The sequence below is a fragment of the Elgaria multicarinata genome, chromosome 3 (genome assembly GCF_023053635.1).
Source record: "Elgaria multicarinata webbii isolate HBS135686 ecotype San Diego chromosome 3, rElgMul1.1.pri, whole genome shotgun sequence".
NCBI classification, from domain to species: Eukaryota; Metazoa; Chordata; class Lepidosauria; order Squamata; family Anguidae; genus Elgaria; species Elgaria multicarinata.
Window position 1 is genome coordinate 3,126,873 of NC_086173.1, and position 18,311 is coordinate 3,145,183.

Here is an 18,311-nt window from a genome sequence, read left to right on the forward strand (position 1 = left end):
TGAGTATGCCCTTTTTTGAACCGCGGGTTGTTTGTTTAAGCATGGATTAGTATGTTGTTTGAACACAGCATGTTTTCCACAGAGTGGGTTACCATATTGTCTGAACGCAGCTAGGGTGGCTTGTTAACCATGCAGTGTGGCACATTAGCCACCCTGAACAACCGAACAACAAACCATGGGTTCTCAGTGTGGTTTGTTCAAGAAAAAAGCCACACTGCGTGGTTAACAAGCCAGCCTGGCTGCATTCACACAACATGTTAACCTGCGCCTCAACAAACAACCCATGGTTCAAAATATCCCAACTACTAGATGTGGATTAGTGTGTTGTGAGAACAGATCCTTATTGTGCATGTGTACTGTGGCATGTGCAAACAAGGTTTAAGCTGATGGCAGGCTTGAAAACCATTGCATGAGGCTGGAAGGAAGAGGCTTCTCAGTTAGACCTGGGCCAGGGTGTGCAAAGGAAGGAAACACAAACATCTCTGTGGAAAGCTGGGAAAGGTTTTACCAGTCTTCCTCAGCCTAATGCCTTTGAGATGTTTTGGACTACAACTCCCAGCATTCCTGACCATTGGCCATACTGGATGGGACTGATGGGAACTGTAGTCCAAAACATCCAGAGGGTGCCAGATTGGAGGAGACTGGGTTTTACCAATGGCCTGTGGCCCAGGCTGTCATAGGTATGAGCAGGCATTGGGAAGAGGGCAGAGTTTGCAGGATGACAGATTTGGTTTGCAAGCACGTTCCAGGGAAAACGAAAGCTAGGAGTCAGCCAAGTTGGGAGAAGCCTAAAGAAATGCTGGCCCTATTCCAGGCTCCGGCAGGGGTCGGGGTAGAGGCACCTGGAGAAAGATCCCATACCATCATGGTTGCGGTCCAAGCTGTGAAACATCAGCAGCAGTTTGCGTTCGCGCTCCTGGACGTAGCGGGCAAATTCCTCAAAATTAAGTTCGCCATCCTGGTCTGTATCACCATCACGGAGGATATCCTGCAGGCAGTGGAAGAGTGAAGAAGGTTTTAGAAGGTGCTGGTTGTAGAACTACAGTTCCCAAACATGGCAACCACCATTTTAGAACATCTGCACAGGAATGTGTGTCTGTGCAATCTGGCATGATGACATCGATGATACATATAGCATTTGAGAGGAGGGTGGTGTTACAAGGTAGCTTCTGTTAGCAGTACTGACTCCATTTTGAAGCGACCCAAAACCCCACCTACAGACTGAGCGCATTCACAGAAGGCCTAGGTCAAGTCACCATTTCCTGATAGACTTCTTCAAATGCATTCCCCAGAGACAAAGGTAGGGGTAAAACTAAGCAGAATATGAATGCTGGATGGCAAGAGTCATACCTGGTCATACACATGCTAATGTAGCCGTTGCTGAACTCCAGGCTGCATCAAGGACAGCCATCATCCCAAATCACCCTCTTTTGTTCCCATAGCAAGTAAATCTTTAGATAAGATCATACAAAAACCCTCAAGTTTGAGAGAAGAGGGAGGCTAGCTCTCTCTCTCTCTTTAGAACCAGAAACACAGGGCATACTACAGATGCCAGCTTGCGAGAGCAAGACGCCATGAGTGAGTGCTTTGCCTGGCTGTATTCTTTTCCTCTTCACCTAAGACCAAGAGTTGCAACTCTCCCCAGTTCTAGTCTACAGGAAAGGGCTGCAGCGCAAGGAAAGGTATACTGCCTTTAAAGATTCCCTCTACTCTTTCCCCTGTTGTCTCTCTCTCTCTCTGTGTGTATGCTCTTAAGTCTCGAAAAGTCTATTTTTCAGTCATGAAACTGCTTCTAAGCCTCTACTTGCTCAGCTAATTTCCCCAAAACTAGCTTGTACCTTTGTATTTGTTTCAACCTCAATAAATGTGCCATTGTGGCGTTATCCCCTTCAATGTTATAAGTTTCTTAAGTAAGAATCGCCTTACTTAGCCACAGACGCTCTATTGCCAATGTCAAAAGATTCCTTATAAGCAGGTGTAAGTCTCATTAGAACGTGTGCAAGTTTGTACATGGGTCTAATGAGAGCACATCACGTAACAGTGGGGAACCCCAGGTTCAGGGGACAAATCTGCCCCTCCAATGTTCCCCAGATGGCTCCAGTCTCTTCCCCTAGGTCTGCTCCCTTCCCTCTAACTACTGATCATTTGGTGGTTTTTCAGCTTTTGTGCAGTTTTTCCTCCATTCTGAAAGGCTCAAATGCCTCTTCTAAGACTTAGTTACTGGCAATAAGAGCTTTCCATTAAAATATGCTGGCATTTTTTGTATTTCTGGCCACACTCCTTTTGCTTGTGGCCCCCACACCACTGGAATGTGCCCCCCAAGAGCTTTTCTGGAACTGATGTTGGCCCTCAGGCCGAAGAATTCTTTGAAAGTGTCAACAAACATGTAGACAGGGGTGATCCGGTGGACACGGTTTACTTGGATTTCCAAAAGGCTTTTGATAAAGTCCCCCACCAAAGACTCCTGAATAAACTTAGCAGACATGGGATAAGAGGAGAGATCCTCTTATGGATCAGTAACTGGTTAAAGAACAGAAAGCAGAGAGTGGGAATAAATGGTCAATTCTCCCGATGGAGGGAAATAAATAGTGGGGTCCCACAGGGATCGGTATTGGGACCAATTCTTTTCAAGTTGTTCATAAATGATCTGAAATTAGGAGTGAGCAGGAAGTAGCCAAGTTTGTCGATGACACCAAATTATTTAAGGTTGTTAAAACAAAAAGGGATTGTGAAGAGCTCCAAAGGGATCTCTCCAAGCTGGGAGAGTGGGCGTCCAAATGGCAGATGCGGTTCAACGTAAGCAAGTGTAGGGTGATGCATGTTGGGGCAAAAAACCAACCAACTTCAAGTATAACCTAATGGGTTCTGAGCTGGTGGTGACCGAACAAGAACGAGATCTTGGGATTGTGGTTGATAACTCAATGAAAATGTCCACCCAGTTACGGCTGCTGTAAAGAAGGCAAACTCCATGTTAGGCATTATAAGAAAAGGAACTGAGAATAAAACGGCCAGTATCATACTGCCCTTAGACAAATCTATGGTGTGACGACACTTAGAATACTGTGTACAGTTTTGGTCACCACACCTATAAAAGGATATTATAGAGCTGGAAAAAGTGCAGAAAAGGGCAACTAAAATGTTTAAGGGGTTGGAATATCTCCCCTATGAGGGAAGGTTACATCAACTGGAATTGTTTAGCTTGGAGAAGAGGAGGCTGGGGTGTGCGGTGTGTCACATGATGGTTGTATGCTATCTCCAGTATTTGAGGCAGTAAGCCTGTGTGCACCAGTTGCTGGGGAACTTGGGTGGGAGTGTGCTGTTGCACCTTCATACCTGGCCGATGGCTGGTTGGCCACTGTGTGCACAGAGTGCTGGGCCAGATGGACCCTCAGTCTGATCCAGCATCAGGGCAGTTCTGATGTTCTTAAGTGATTCCCCACCCTGCTTTTGCATGTTCAAAGTGCTCCACAGTGAATCTCATTTTATAATCCCCTAAAACAAACCTGCAAAGTAGGCCAGGCCTATTATCTGTATGTTGTAGATCGGAGGCAGGAGGATACGATACTGAGGGGAGTGGGAAAGAATGTCTCACCTAATGTCACTAAGTGAGTTCATGGCAGATTTGAAACAAGGACTTCCTAGCTCTTTCTAATGGGCAGTACACAACACTAGCTTTTAGACAATGGATGCAAAAGCGTATTAGTGAGAGATTATGTGTAGGAAATGCTAGGCCAGAACCCTTCTTCCTGATATGCTAGCTTTCTAAGTGCAAGGAATTGCTTTCGTATAGAGGAGCCCCTAGGCAAGCTCCCACCTGCGGTCTACAGTGGTTCAACCCAGACAGAGGTTTACCCCTACAATGAGAACACTTCCACATGGTGGGAATGACCATAGGCTTACCTATGGATGGGGGACGACTTTGAAGGAAGTTTGATTGCTGCTGTTCTCGCTAGAAGGAAGGGGTTGAAGCAAAGTTGGGCATACCTTAAGCTTACAGGATCTATTTTGTTGAGGTTGAATAACCTGAGCCAGGTACAAAATAGATGGATGCTCGTACACCAAGGATCAGCTGCCACCGAGCATATGCTCAATCCAGAACCAAGTTCACGCGTCCTTTCACACAAAAATCTACACTTGGTTTTCTACTCAGCTGTTCTTTTTCTGTAACGTAATTTTGGGGTGGGGGGTAGGGGTTAGCTTTTTAGTTGCTATCAGGGGGAGGCTGGTGGTTCTGATGTCAGTGGGGCTGCGAATCATAGAATAGCAGAGTTGGAAGGGGCCTACAAGGCCATCGAGTCCAACCCCCTGAATCCACTTTGGGTTTCAATCAGAACTCTAAAGGCGCTACCCAGGGTTCAGAGTATCTTTGATCGCTCCTTTAGAGTTCTGACTGAAACCTGGAGCGGATTCACTGCCCCATTTATTATTATCGTTAAGACTATTGGGAGTCAAGAAACCCTTGGTGATCACCTAGAGATCTACGAGTAGATTGTGATCTACCTTCCAGCCATCCCTGAGTTCAAGAGTCCTTTCTCTGTCTCTCACTTGGGGTATAGGGAGGCCTCCAAGGGACAAATTTAGCTGCTACCAGCTTGCTGACACTCCGGTTAGCGTGTGTTTCGCTTGCCACTTTCAGCTGCTACAAGTTCTTCTATTGCTACTTTATCTCCATGAAGCTTAAATGAAACCTGAGCCCCAAAGCCATTTTGCTGGACAGGGCCAAATAAATGTTGGGCCTTATAGCAAGATATATAGTTACAAATAATAACAATAACCATAAAATGATAATATATTGTTGTTGCTGCTGCTGTTCTGAACACAGAGTAGTTAATTAGGGATGTGCTCCGCTTCTCTTCGGTTCACAGAAGCAGGAGCGAGGCGGCCTAATTCGCCTCCGGAAAAGGCGGAGGCGAAGAGAGTCAGGGGGGCTGCGGATCGAGGCAAAGAGGATCGCCTCAATCCAGAGCTCTGGATGCAGGTAAGTGGAGGGGAGGGGGACTAATCTGGCACTGCCGGCGCCGCCATCCAAGCGGCAGCGGCGGCAGCACCAGGTAAGGGAGCAGGGAGGAGGGACACTTACCTTCTTCTGTCGCGGGCTTCAATTGAGGCCCCGGTTGAAGCTGGAAGTGAAGGCCGAGGCCTCTTCCGGCTTCAACCGGGGCCTCAATTGAAGCCCGCGACGGAGGAAGGTAAGGGGGCGGGGTGGGTGGCTGGCTTATCTTGCGCCGCCGCCGCCGTCCATATAGTGACGGCGGCGGAGCCGGATCTCGCTCCGCGGAGCGGGAGACGGGCAGAGCAGCGCAAAGAGGATCGGGCCCGATCTGGATTTTCCGGATCGGGCCACGAAGCGGATCGGGGGGTCCGTGCACACCCCTAGCAGTTAACACAAATGCATTTCGTTGTCCTAAGCCATTCAAAATGTTGGAAGATGTTCTGAACAGATACGTTGATATGGAGGCATGGTGGGAGTGGGGCAGGGGGATTAAACTAACTGCCCCTTCTTTAAGGGTCTGTTCATTTTTGGATTAATGCAAAAAATATTTTTGGGGTGGGGGGAGGTCAGGGCAGCAGCCCCACTCCCACTCCCCCCCACTATGTTGTGTCGACTTAACTAAAGAGTGAATTCAGAATGCTGCAGAATATTTTGAATTGCCTGAACCGTGGAAGGCATTGTGTTATTTACTGGGCAGCCCTCACAAAAACACAGGAGCAGGATAATTTTAACGAACTACTCTCTGAACTGGGCAGGCAGCAGTTTGCGCAATCAATACAGAGTGCGCAATCAATACAGATTCCCTGACTTAGGTGTGGGGAAAGGAAAAGGAGCCCTCGCATTCAGGACTGGGTGGGGAAGGGAAGCCAACTTCAGCACAGGCATTATTGCAATCTAAACCAAAACAGCGAAGAACGACACATTAATTAGAGAGGCACCAGGGATCACCAAATTCTTGGCTCGCCGCTCTGACCATGTTACTCCGCTTCTGAAATCTCTTCATTGGCTTCCAATTCACTTCAGAATCCAATATAAACTTCTCCTGTTAACCTTCAAAGCTTTTCACGGTCTGGCTCCTTCCTATCTCTCCTCTCTCATCTCACACTATTGCCCCGCTCGTGCTCTTCGCTCCTCTGATGCCATGTTTCTCGCCTGCCCAAGGGCCTCTACTTCCCTTGCTCGGCTCCGTCCATTTTCTTCTGCTGCCCCTTACGCCTGGAACGCTCTTCCAGAACATTTGAGAACTACAAGTTCAATCGCAGCTTTTAAAGCTCAACTAAAAACTTTTCTTTTTCCTAAAGCTTTTAAAACTTGATGTTGTGCAGACTTTATACTGTTAGTTTTACCCTACCCTGTGCCTGCTTACCCTACCCTGTGCCTGTTTGCATTCTCTTCCCCTCCTTATTGTTTCATTATGATTTTATTAGAATGTAAGCCTATGCGGCAGAGTCTTGCTATTTACTGTTTTACTCTGTACAGCACCATGTACATTGATGGTGCTATATAAATAAATAAATAAATAATAATAATAATAATAATAATAATAATAATAATAATAATAATTAAAAAATACCAACCCATGGAAACATAGATTTACAAGAAATGTCTCTATTAGAACTGTGTTTTTTCTTGGATGCTTGGGGAGATTCTTGTCTGCCTACCAGCTTCTTCTCTGATCCTATTTCCCCCCTGAAATAGCTGCCATGTTCTGGATGGTCCAGCTTTTGACTCCTTCTCAAAAGCTGCGCAGACCCTGGTTCCTCACTGTTCTCTGTTGCTTCCCTTTTCACGTGGCCCCCACCCCCCACCAGCTGCCACGAACAGCTTCTTCTCCTCTTTTTATATTCCGTGTCTTTTAGGCAGTCTGACTCAAAATACATCCAGAGTTTGTGCAGCTAACCTGTACAAGCTTATACTGTGCAAAGGCAGGACAAGCGGTTGGCAAACCTGGGCAGTTGCCATGGCTTCCAAGGCCAGCAACTGGCTTGCAATGGCACCACCAGCCTAGTCTTGCTCCAAGCATCGAAGAGTATGCTGGGAATTTTAATCCATCACCTCTGGAGGACACCAAGTTGAGGAAAGCAGGGTTAGAAAACCTGCTGGTCTCCTCCAAATCTGAGATTTCTACACTTTATGAAATTGGGCTCCTCCAAGAAAGCTTAACTTTGCTCAGGTGGGTCAGGGCCCAAATCCTAAAGAGGAAGCCAGGGGATACAATTTGGGAAGGACTTTTCTGCCCTCAGACCTCAGGGACGGATAGTCCAAACCCAAGCCATCTTCCTAATTTGCTCCATTTTGTGAGCTGGGAACAGGACCCCAGAGTCTCGACTCCCACTGCTTTCTGTCCTAACAGCAGGGCTGTGTTCTCACACACTTCCAGTACGCTCACATGACCAGCCAGGCCAGGAAAGGGAGCCAGACAAGCTCAAGGAATGTAAGCACAGAAGTATGAAAATAGCCTGGTGCCACATGCTTTGAACAGACTCCGAGCACCGTTGTAGAGAGACATCATTAGACAACTGAAGTACCTTCCTGCAACATCCACCATACAATACACAGTCCCTTATTCACCCAGCTGCCCAGCCTTCTACATCGTGGGTGAAGGCAGCATGCTGTCTCCTCAGCTACTGCTCTGAAGAGGGTCATGGTACCAACTCCAGCACGACACAGCTGCTGCTGTTATGGTGGATCTGAAACTCACCCCCCCCCCCAACATAGTAACCATGACAGCTGTTAATTGGAGTGACACCCTGCCTTGTCACTTTGCAGGGTACATATCAAAGTGGTGTGTGTGGTGAACCACATACCAGTGGTCGATGGGGCAGAAGGCAAGGAAAGGAAAGGAACCTCTAGTGCAAGCACTGAGTCATTGCTGACTCTTGGAGAGATGCCAGCTTTCACTAACGTTTTCTTGGCAGGCCTTATAGTGGGGTGGTTTGCCGTTGCCTTCCCCAGCCGTGATTACCTTTCCCCCAGCTAGCTGGGTACTCATTTTACCGACCTTGGAGGATGGAAGGCTGAGTCGACCCAAGCCGGCTGCCTGAAACCAGCTTCCGCTGGGATTGAACTCAGGCCGTGGGGAGAGTTTCAGCTGCAGAAACTGCTGCTTTGAGCAGCTCTGAGCCACCAAAAAAGTGTATTTTAGCTTTAAGCTCTTACTGCCAGTAGCTAAACCTTAGGAGAGGCATTTCAATCTTTCAGAATGGGTTGAAACTGCACAAAAGCAGAGAGGAACGGAAAGTCTTGGTGGCTTGGGGAAAGGGTATGTGTGACTGGCTGGGGCATTCTGGGAGTTGTAGTCCAACACATCTGGAGGGCACCAGGTTGGGGAAGGCTGCTTTAAGGAGTGCTGAATTTAGGTGAATTGGGTAAGAGTCCTCAAATGCATCAGATCCAGCCCCTCTTCCCATCACTCATGGTCGAGAACATGCTACTACAGAGGAAACTGGCAAGTGTGACATTAGCCCAAGAGGAACTGCTGGCAGGTGATCAGAGGGGCTGGGACTGTGGTTAGCATATGTTGATTCAGCTGTTGCTCAAGTACAGAGCTCAAGGAAGTTTGCCAGAGAGGAAGGGCACTTCCAGGCTATAAGTGCGGATAGCTTCCCCCACCAGGTAAGAAGTGAGCCCTTGGTCCCTGGCCCATGTAGTTCATTTCCCAGGAGCTAGCTTCGCTCCTTGTTCCTCTGCCTGAATCCTGGAAGGCTGAAACTCTGTTTCGGAATGGGTCCATTTGCAGTTTGCAGATGGTCTCAGTTCACGTCAAGCTTGATTTTTCTGTGGTTTTAAGTCAATGTCTGTGTGGGCACCAGGCAGTCTGTTAGGTAAAAGACAAACTGGAGCAGTGCGACAATGGAACCAGTGACCTAGGGAGGTTGTGGGCTGTCCCACACTACAGGCCTTCAAGAGGCAGCTGGACAACCACCTGTCAGGGATGCTTTAGGGTGGATTCCTGCTTTGAGCAGGAGGTTGGACTCCATGGCCTTGTAGGCCCCTTCCGGCTCTGCTATTCTATGATTCTGTGATCAGGAAAAACTTCCTGACAGAGCAGTACGACAATGGAACCAATGACCTAGGGAGGTTGTGGCCTCTCCCACACTAGAGGCCTTCAAGAGGCAGCTGGACAACCACCTGTCAGGGATGCTTTAAGGTGGATTCCTGCATTGAGCAGGGGGTTGGACTCGATGGCCTTGTAGGCCCCTTCCAACTCTGCTGTTCTATGATTCTATGAGACTGCAGCAAATCTCGCATGCGAGCAAACTCTGGAATTCCACAAGATGAAAGAATGGCAAGTAGTTAATGCTACAGTGGCACACTGCAAACAAAAGCAGGTAATCCAGAACCCCAACATAGGGGGAGAAATTTGGATAGGGTCATTTTGGATGTATCCCAACCTACAATGCTTTTAGCCAAGAGAGCTATAAGGGCTGGAGCGTAAGATACTGCTGGCTTCAGTATCAGTATCATCATCATCATCATCATCATCATTGGGGAGGGGCATAAAGGTGGAAAGGGAGGGTGTCTTGCCATATAATCACAGGACCTGATGGAAGCCAAACAAGTGAGCAGCGGCACAATTCTGATGCTTGCGCCACTGCAGCCAACATGATTTATGAGACGGGGCGGCTTGGCAGCTTCCTGTTTAATGTTGTTCTAACAAGGCCCTTCTGAGAACATCGCTTTCAGAGAAGGTACTGGGGGGAAGGGCAACAGTTTCTGAGCACCAGCTTTGGATTAGAGCTCATTTGGAGACTAGGACAGCAGTTCTATCCACAGCTACTTGAGAGAGAAAGTTCCACTGAAATCAACGGGGCTTGCTTAAGAACATAAGAAGACCGAGGGTCCGTCTAGTCCAGCACTCTGTTCACACTGTGGCCAACCAGCTGATGACCAGGCACCAACAAGCAAGACACAGGTGCAAGAGCAACCTCCTGCCCATTTCTCAGCCAATGGTGTATATAGACTAGCTGCCTCAGATACTGGAGATAGCACATAGCCATCGGGGCTAGTAGCCATCGATAGCTTTCTCCTCCAGGAATTTATTCAACCCCCTTTTAACGCTATCCAAATTGCTGGCCATCATTACATCTTAGGGTAGTGAGTTCCACAGTTTAACCATGTGTTGTGTGAAGTACTTCGTTTTATCTGTACTTCTGTTGGAAGATGCATAGGATCAATCTGTCAGTGAGCCACCCTTGCATTTAAGCACTGGCCTGGTAGCCACAGGGGACCAGAAACTGCATGTAAGCAGGATGGAGGAGGAAGTTCCGTCCTTCCTCTGCTCCGAACACAGAAGCCAAGCAGGCTGAAGATAGATCTCCAGACATTTGTGGACTTCATCTCCCAGAATCCTCTGCCAACATGGCCAATGGTCAAGAATACCAAGACTTGAAGTCCAAAATCTGGAGATCTACTTTCTGCCCACTGTAGTGCTACAGGAGGGAAGCTCTCTCTTCTGTACCCAGTATAGAAATGCAACTCTCTATGCCTCCTCTACCAGCCCCCAGCTGTTTAGTAAACATTGTTGCAGGCTAGCAACTTTTGTGGGTTTATTTACACACTGAAGCCAGCAAATTCATTTTAGCAGACAGGAATATAGACTGATATCTATACACACACACACACAGAGTACCAGTGTTGTGCAAACATCCGTGTGGAATACACACATGCAAATAAATACATGTTCAACTTCTTCTTCCCACCCTCCTAGCAGGCCTCTTAGACCTTTAACAAGAGCACAAGCAGGTGGGAACAAGGGAAAGACGATTCTAGCGAAGGTCATGCAAGAAGGTAACGCAGCAATGGGACAGCCCAACTGGTCGACTCGTTCATTAGATGAATCCATAAACTAAATTATTTTATCAACTAGGGCAGATAAGGTCACTAAAGATTCAACCAGTTTATAGCAGGGATGGGGGATTGCGGCCCCAGATGTTGTTGGACACCAACTCCCATCAGCCCCTGCGAGCATGGCCAATGTTTGAGGATGATGGGAGTTGTAGTCCAAGGACATCTGGAGGGCAACAGGTTTCCTCATCCCTGCTTTGTAGCCATGTCTTATATCAGAGGTGGGGCACCTGTGGCCCTCCAGATGTTTTCACCTACAACTCCCATCAGCCATTGTTAGCCTAGCCAATGGCAAGGGATGATGTCTGTTGCAGCCCAAAACAAGTTGTCCCACCCCTTATACCCTGCCTTATACAGACAAACGAGACATGATACTGGAGGCATTTGACTGGGCAGGTCCTCCCAATAGCATTTTATTGAAATGCAATCCAGGTGGGCGGCTACAAACCTGCTCAGCAAGGAGCATGTACTTGACCACCCAACTTGGCCCAAAGACTCCAAAATGTGGAGAGAAATGTGATCACCGCCTGCTAATTGTTGTGGATCAAGCCAGAGTTAAAAGCAAAACTGCAGGGGCCAGGTTGAGACGTTGTCAACACTCGGTGCCAGGCATGAACCCCGGCCTAAAGGGGGTCAGATTTGCCCCAGGAATCAGCAACTAGGGACCCATACATTTTCAGCCCTGGTTTTAAGAACAGCTTTTACCCTAGTATCCTTGTCCTTTGCCAGCCCCCCCCCCCCGCCCCCATCATCCTCTCTGTACCACACAGAATCAGAGCCAAAGGATTCTTACCGTTCTTTTACCTGTAAAAGCTAAGCTATCTGGAGTTCAGAGGGGCCCCTTTCACCTAAAGGTGAAAGCCCCTTGTTGAAAGAAATTACTCAAAGGAAGCCTGTTGATTTGGAGCAGCGCAGATAACTGATGGGAGAGGTGCAGATAACTGGCTAGATGCAAAAAGAGGACAAGGCAAGCTTCACTTGCTGACATTCCCTCCTCTACACAAGGTGTAGGAGCCCCATCCGCTTTGACACCTGGCCACCCTCATCCACAGACAAAAGTGCACCATGCAGCACAAAGCCCCCGGGGTGTTTAAAATTACCACTTGGACACCAGAACCCTCAAAGTCTGCATGCCAGATTTGATGGCAAAGCTAGTCTAGTGCCTTCTACAGCCAGATGAAGAGGGCATTCAGAGGAGGGCAACCAGGATGATCAGGGATCTAGAAACAAAGCCCTATGAAGAGAGACTGAAAGAACTGGGCATGTTTAGCCTGGAGAAGAGAAGATTGAGGGGAGACATGAGAGCACTCTTCAAATACTTGAAAGGTTGTCACACAGAGGAGGGCCAGGATCTCTTCTTGGTCCTCCCAGAGTGCAGGACACGGAATAATGGGCTCAAGTTAAAGGAAGCCAGATTCCAGCTGGACATCAGGAAAAACTTCCTGACTGTTAGAGCAGTACGACAATGGAACCAGTTCCTTAGGGAGGTTGTGGGCTCTCCCACACTAGAGGCCTTCAAGAGGCAGCTGGACAACCATCTGTCAGGGATGCTTTAGGGTGGATTCCTGCATTGAGCAGGGGGTTGGACTCGATGGCCTTGTAGGACCCTTCCAACTCTGCTATTCTATGATTCTATGATATGAAGTTGCCGAGTATGAAAGAGAGAGAATGTTTCTGGGTGTTCTCATCGCGCCGCTTAGCAGTAATCACTTAGTGATTAGACAAGTCTGCGATCCACCACTTGGCTAGTCCTTTCCCTTACAGGAGGAGTTGGTATTCTAGAGCACAACAGGTCATTTCCGCAATCTGTCATGTGGGACCCCAGAGATAGCTTTAAAAAAAAAAAAGGCAGCCGGGGACAGGTTAAAAATAACTTCAGGCGCCATGAGCAACCCTCTATTTATAGCTTCCTATGTTTATTTGGGTGTTTAATTCCCGCACATCCAGGTGCCTTCAGCTTTCCTGCAACATAGACGTAGAGCAGCATTCTCCAAATCATTGCCCTCCAGATGTGTTGGGCAACAATTGCCAGTATCCCCCAGCCAGCTGGGAGAAGCTGGGAGTTGCCCTCCAGATGTGTTGGATGACAACAGGTTACAATGGTCTTGCAGGAGACACCCCATCAATGAAGGGTAGTTCTCCCCCCCCCCCAACAATTGCAAGAGCAAACAGCCTTGGCACAAGCTCCCTCGCTGCCTGAGGTGGGGGAGAACATGCACCACAGCTGCATTGCGCCCCCCCTCATCCCTTTGCTGCCACGTCGGCTCTATGGAGAGTTGTGCAGCTGGAAGAAGTGGTTTCTCCACATGGCACTCCATAGAGCTGATGTGGCAGTGGGAAAAGTAAGGGTGGGTGTGCACGACAAGAGAAACAGAGCATGGGCAAAGCACCCTGCCAGCTGCTCTTTTACTGTGGCAAATCCACGGTGGGAGAACATCTGGTAAGCATCTTCACAGCACTCAGTAGAATCAGCAGGGCGGCAGCAGCAGGCAAGTGCAGCCTGATGTGGTCACCTCACCCTGCTTCATGGAAGGGCCAGCCCTGAGAGCAAAGATTCCTCTGAGCAGCAAGCCTTTCAGAGATCACAGAGCCCTCCCACCTGCAGAGAGATTGGCCTTGGCATGTGTGGAAGATCCTTGCGTTGGAAAGAACGCAAGAAAGGGTTGAGGCTGCTCCCAAGAATCTGGGTTCAAGCCTGTCAAATCCCACACCCTCTAACTAGGAAGGGAGGCCTTCTCCCAGTCCCAGAAGCATGGGTGGTGGAGGTTCATATCCAGGTTATTTGATAGCAAAGGAAGAAAAATACAGAAAACACACATGCAACACAATGCTATCTTTGTTATCTCAGAAAGAGGTCCCACTCAGCACAGTGAGGCTTGCTCTCCAGTAAATGTGTATCGGATTTCAGCCTCTGTTATTATTTCCCGTATTCCAGGGCTCAGTTCTGCCATTAAAAACAGGCCGTCAAGGCCCAGCCTCCCTGAGCCCTGTCTCAGAATAAACTCTGCTTAGGTGTGGTTTCTGGTTCAAGCCTTGGGAGGACGTGGGACCGAGAAGTTTGAGGAGACGGCCGTCACGTCAGCTGCATGCTTCGCATTTCTTCCTTCTGCGTATGCAAACGGAACTAGGCTAATTTCACCATTCAGTGATGCTGAAATTACATTTGGAGTTCAAATACCCAAGTAGGCTTTAAAACCCTGGTGGGTTGTGCGTTGTGCGTTGCTGGCTATCAGTCACTCTGCACCCTTTCTGTCAGCAGGCTTCCTTCACATCATTCATTTCTGAGTTGGAGAGGCAGCCTTGACACACACACACACACCCGCCCTCGATTCAGGGGCTAAGGAGTACCTTAGTAGCAGGCGCACATAATGAGGGTAAGCAGTCTGGGGCGGAAAGAATTGCAAACCCAACCAGCCATAACACTGGCCATAGTGATGAATTACATCTAAGGCACCTCCGGGTGCATCCCTGTGCTTTCAGCTGGGCTGTCGCCCTCTGGGTGACCACAAAGAAGTGAATACAGATACTGGAATAAATGGTGCTGTGTATGTAAATAAATATTTAAATATTTAATGTACAAAACGTAATGTAGTAAATTAAATTAAATACACTGTATTAAAATGTATGTATTTTTTAAATACAATAGCACGGTGTTTATTTATTTTATTTATTTGTTGTTACGTTTATATTCCACCAGTTCTCCTCTTGTAAGGAACCCAAGGTAGATTACATGGTCCTCTTCTCCATTTAATCATCACACAACCCCGTGAGGTAGGATAGGCTGAGAGTCAGTGCCCGGCCCAAAGTCATGAAGTGAGCTTATGTGGCCGAGTAGAGACTAGAACCCAGATCTCCTAAGTCCCCATCCAACACTCTAGCCACTACATCACACTGGCTCTCTGATGTTGACAGGGACTGGTGGAAGAATGGGAGGTGAAGAAGCAGGCCCAGTTTCCTACTCTGTGAACCTGAGGGACTGGCCTGGTTGGCTGCCCTCGTGTCTGCCGGGTGCTGCCCTCACACGATGCTTGAGCCTACAGCCTGCTATAAAAAACCTCCAGTGCCATGCGATGGTTAGGCTGTGAGCAGATGCCACCATAATCAGCTGACCAGTCCTTGCCTGGAAGCTCCTCCCATTACCAAAGGACAGGTGACATCTGGGGCAGCTCCTCCTAGTATCCCTTGGTTACTAGAACTAATACAGCCTTCCTCAACCTGTGCCCTCCAGATGTGTTGGACTGTCACTGGCCATGCTGGTTGGGAATGCTGGGGGTTGTAGTCCAGCACATCTGGAGGGCACCAGGTTGTTCTAATTCTATTATTCCTTTCCTGCTTCCAGTATGCAGCAAGAGCAGAGGAAAAGCAGCTGTTGGAAATTATTTGGAAATGATATGATTTGTTCATTAGCTAATCTGACTTAAGCCACTGTTTGACTACAGCAGCAACGACAACAATACAACCAGGAGCATCCATAAAGCAGCATGCAAATGGAAAGAAACATCTCAACCTACACACACACACAAAATTTTGTGCAAAAAATCCTAGGGCGTATATTATTATTATTTATTATTATCATCATCACCAGCATTTGTATACTGCCCCATAGCCGAAGCTCTCTGGGCGGTTTACATAGGATAAAAACACTTAAAAACTATATACAAAAATTTTAAATCAGAAAAACTTACAATTTAAAACCACAAACATACATAAACAAATATAGGCAGTGCAGCTGCAAGGGGGGTTTCCGGCCCATCCTGATCTCCCCTTCTGAAGTTTAATTGCATGCTGAGGATAAACACTATTAACATTCTTTTCCCTTTCTAACAGCTCGACCGACACCCCCCCCCCCTTCACAACATTGTCAGAAAAATGGGCTGATAGCCAGTGAAGAAAACTGCAATGCTTTAATAAGGGCAAACCTCCCCATGTGGTTGTTATTTTTCATTCCTCATTTAAGCTAGGGAAACAGAGTCACGCACACACGAAACATGAAAGACTACAATCCTATGCATGCTTGCCCAGGATTAAGTCCCACTGAGTTCAGTGGGACTGACATTTGAGTAGACCTATATAGATTTACCTAGTTCTGTGTAAACTGTACTGTTACAGTGAAAAAACTAGAAAGACATCCCACTTCAAGCAGCTGCTGCCGTTTTAAGACTAGAATCCATCAATTTACCCCTTCTAGACAGAAAAGGGAATTCTAGAAAACATGCCAGGTTTAGATTTTGACCTTGACCTCAAGTTTTTGTGAAGCAGAGGGGTTTAATTTAGGTGGCACAATCTGCCCAAACTTAGGCACTGGTCAGATCAATGTGCTGGGTCAGGCTGTCTTCTTGAATTTCTTTTTTAGGCCTCTAGTTCCCATGGCAACCAACTCCAGCTTTGCTTAAATTCTGAATTTCAGAATGAAGGATAAGAAGTGCTAAGTAACAGCTTTGACTTCTAACCAGTTGCTGTGGAATTCCATTGTGTTGCTCACTGAGATGTTTTATTTTTAAACCAGTCCATCTTCTACTGCTGGCTGAGGATGATGGGAGTTGTAATCCAGACAGTGGCCATGCTGGCTGGGGATTATACGGATTGGCACCCAACACAACTGGAGAATGCCAGGCTGCGAGGGTAGGAAAACTGGTGTCCTAAACTACAGCCCCCATAATTCCTGCTCCTGCTACAGAGGACTGGCAACGTCTCCCAAAGTCTCTGGGCAGATATTTTCTATACCACTTCTCTATTTAAAAACAAACAAACAAACATAAACATTGCTGATGCCCATCTGAGAGCCAACTCACTGCAGCATCAGGAGACGAAGTAAATGTGCCTTTGCAGATTATCTACCAAAGAGAATTTGTCCATAGCATCCTATGTGACCTCAAACACAATGCCTTTTAATTGGGAACCATTCCAGTGAGATTCCTCAGGGTCGGCCCTACCATGAAGTGGGAGGATGCAGGCAGAGAAGGCAGCAGAGTATGGGAAGAGCGGCGCTCTCCCCCTCCGAAAGGTCTGCTACTTCTTGGCCCTGCTGGCTGGCTGCACAACCAAGAAGGAGCTACTCGCTCACTCCTGGACATGTCATGCCTCCTGCTCCACTCCGCTCATGTACCTCCCAACCCAACTGGCCTTGCCCAACTGGCTGCCAGCCGGCCATCTTACAAGGTCGGACAAAGTATTGCGAGAGGTCTTGGAAGTTCTGGGATCACTCACGATTCTTTGCCTGACGTGCAGGCTCTATGCAGCTCCTGAAGGCAAAAACACCTTGTGAGCAGCGCGCTGTGGAGGTGGGCGCACATACATGCGCAAAGAAAACTAACCCAGCTGGCGGGCAGGCTGTTGAGAGGTGTGTGCATATGCAGGCCAAGAAAGAAAGAAAGAAGGAGAAAGAAAATAAAAGCAGGCAGGCAGATCAGGAGGGAGGGCGGCAGCGAGTCCCTGCTTCAGGCGGTGACCTGCCTTGGGCAAGGCCTGCATTGAGACCTCTTTTACATGAACATGTTAATGGATGCATTGGTCACCAAGTGAGAACCCAGTATAATGATATTTTAAGACCCCTGCCATTTCCTTGCTGTCCTTTTTACCCGAAGTCCTCCTTAGGGTGAGCAAAGATAGATCAGGATCAACTAGAATCATAGAAGGCCACCGAGTCCAACCCCCTGCTCAATGCTAGTAGATCCCTAGCTGATCTGTGGTAGACAAAAGCAAGGCTTCTGAATCCCATGCATTTAGCAATAGCAACAACAACAAGACTCTCCTTCCTGCCCTAAATTAGGCTGCTAAAAGGAAGAAAACCCAGGAGTGGATTCGTCTGTGAGAGAACTGTGAACTCAGTTCTGATACTGGAAAACAAAAAAGACCCTTAATTCTAACTGCCCTGTCTCTCCTGCTCCCTATTCTGCACCTGGCTCCAGTTAGTGGATCTTGGGGTAGAAGTAAAAAAGCAAGCTTGTATACTGCCCACACCTGCCTTTTGGCAGAGCTAAATAAAGCCTCACCTGCAGTTACTTAGAAGAACACCTGCACATTGCATTGGGGTTTTGTTCCACTTCTAATGCATTTTGGATGAACCTATGGAGTCTGCCAATGTGTTAATAATGGCTCCAAAACGGAGCAGCTTGTAAAACAGTCACTGGAGACATACAGAGGGAAGGCAGGAAACACAGGCATTAGATCCGAATAAGGGCTTTACTCTGCATCTCTCCAAGGAAGTGAGCTGTGTAAGGAGGAGAGGAATATTAAAGATAGTAATGTCCAAAGAGCACCATTAACCTGGATCTAGTCTTGCTGATGGGACATGGGTGATAATAGGCCATCATGTGGTGGAGGGTTGGGCATGCACATGGATTTGCATCACTGCTCTCTATAGCCCAGAGCATCCATTCCATGCACACGGTCACTGTGCTTATTTTTCATACATTTCAGCTTTAATTGAATTGTCACAGACTGCATGTCATTGTTTCTGCATGCCATTGCC

General features: G+C 47.7%; 1 protein-coding gene across 1 annotated transcript in view; it reads right to left on the bottom strand.

Moving 5' to 3' along the window:
- LOC134393898 (mitochondrial adenyl nucleotide antiporter SLC25A23-like) overlaps nucleotides 1-18,311 on the bottom strand; it is a 64,063-nt gene that overhangs the window by 38,611 nt on the left and 7,141 nt on the right. The window contains exon 3 of the mRNA XM_063118929.1: nucleotides 862-988. Coding sequence (XP_062974999.1) covers nucleotides 862-988 — 127 coding nt within the window. The remainder of the gene's footprint in view (nucleotides 1-861; nucleotides 989-18,311) is intronic.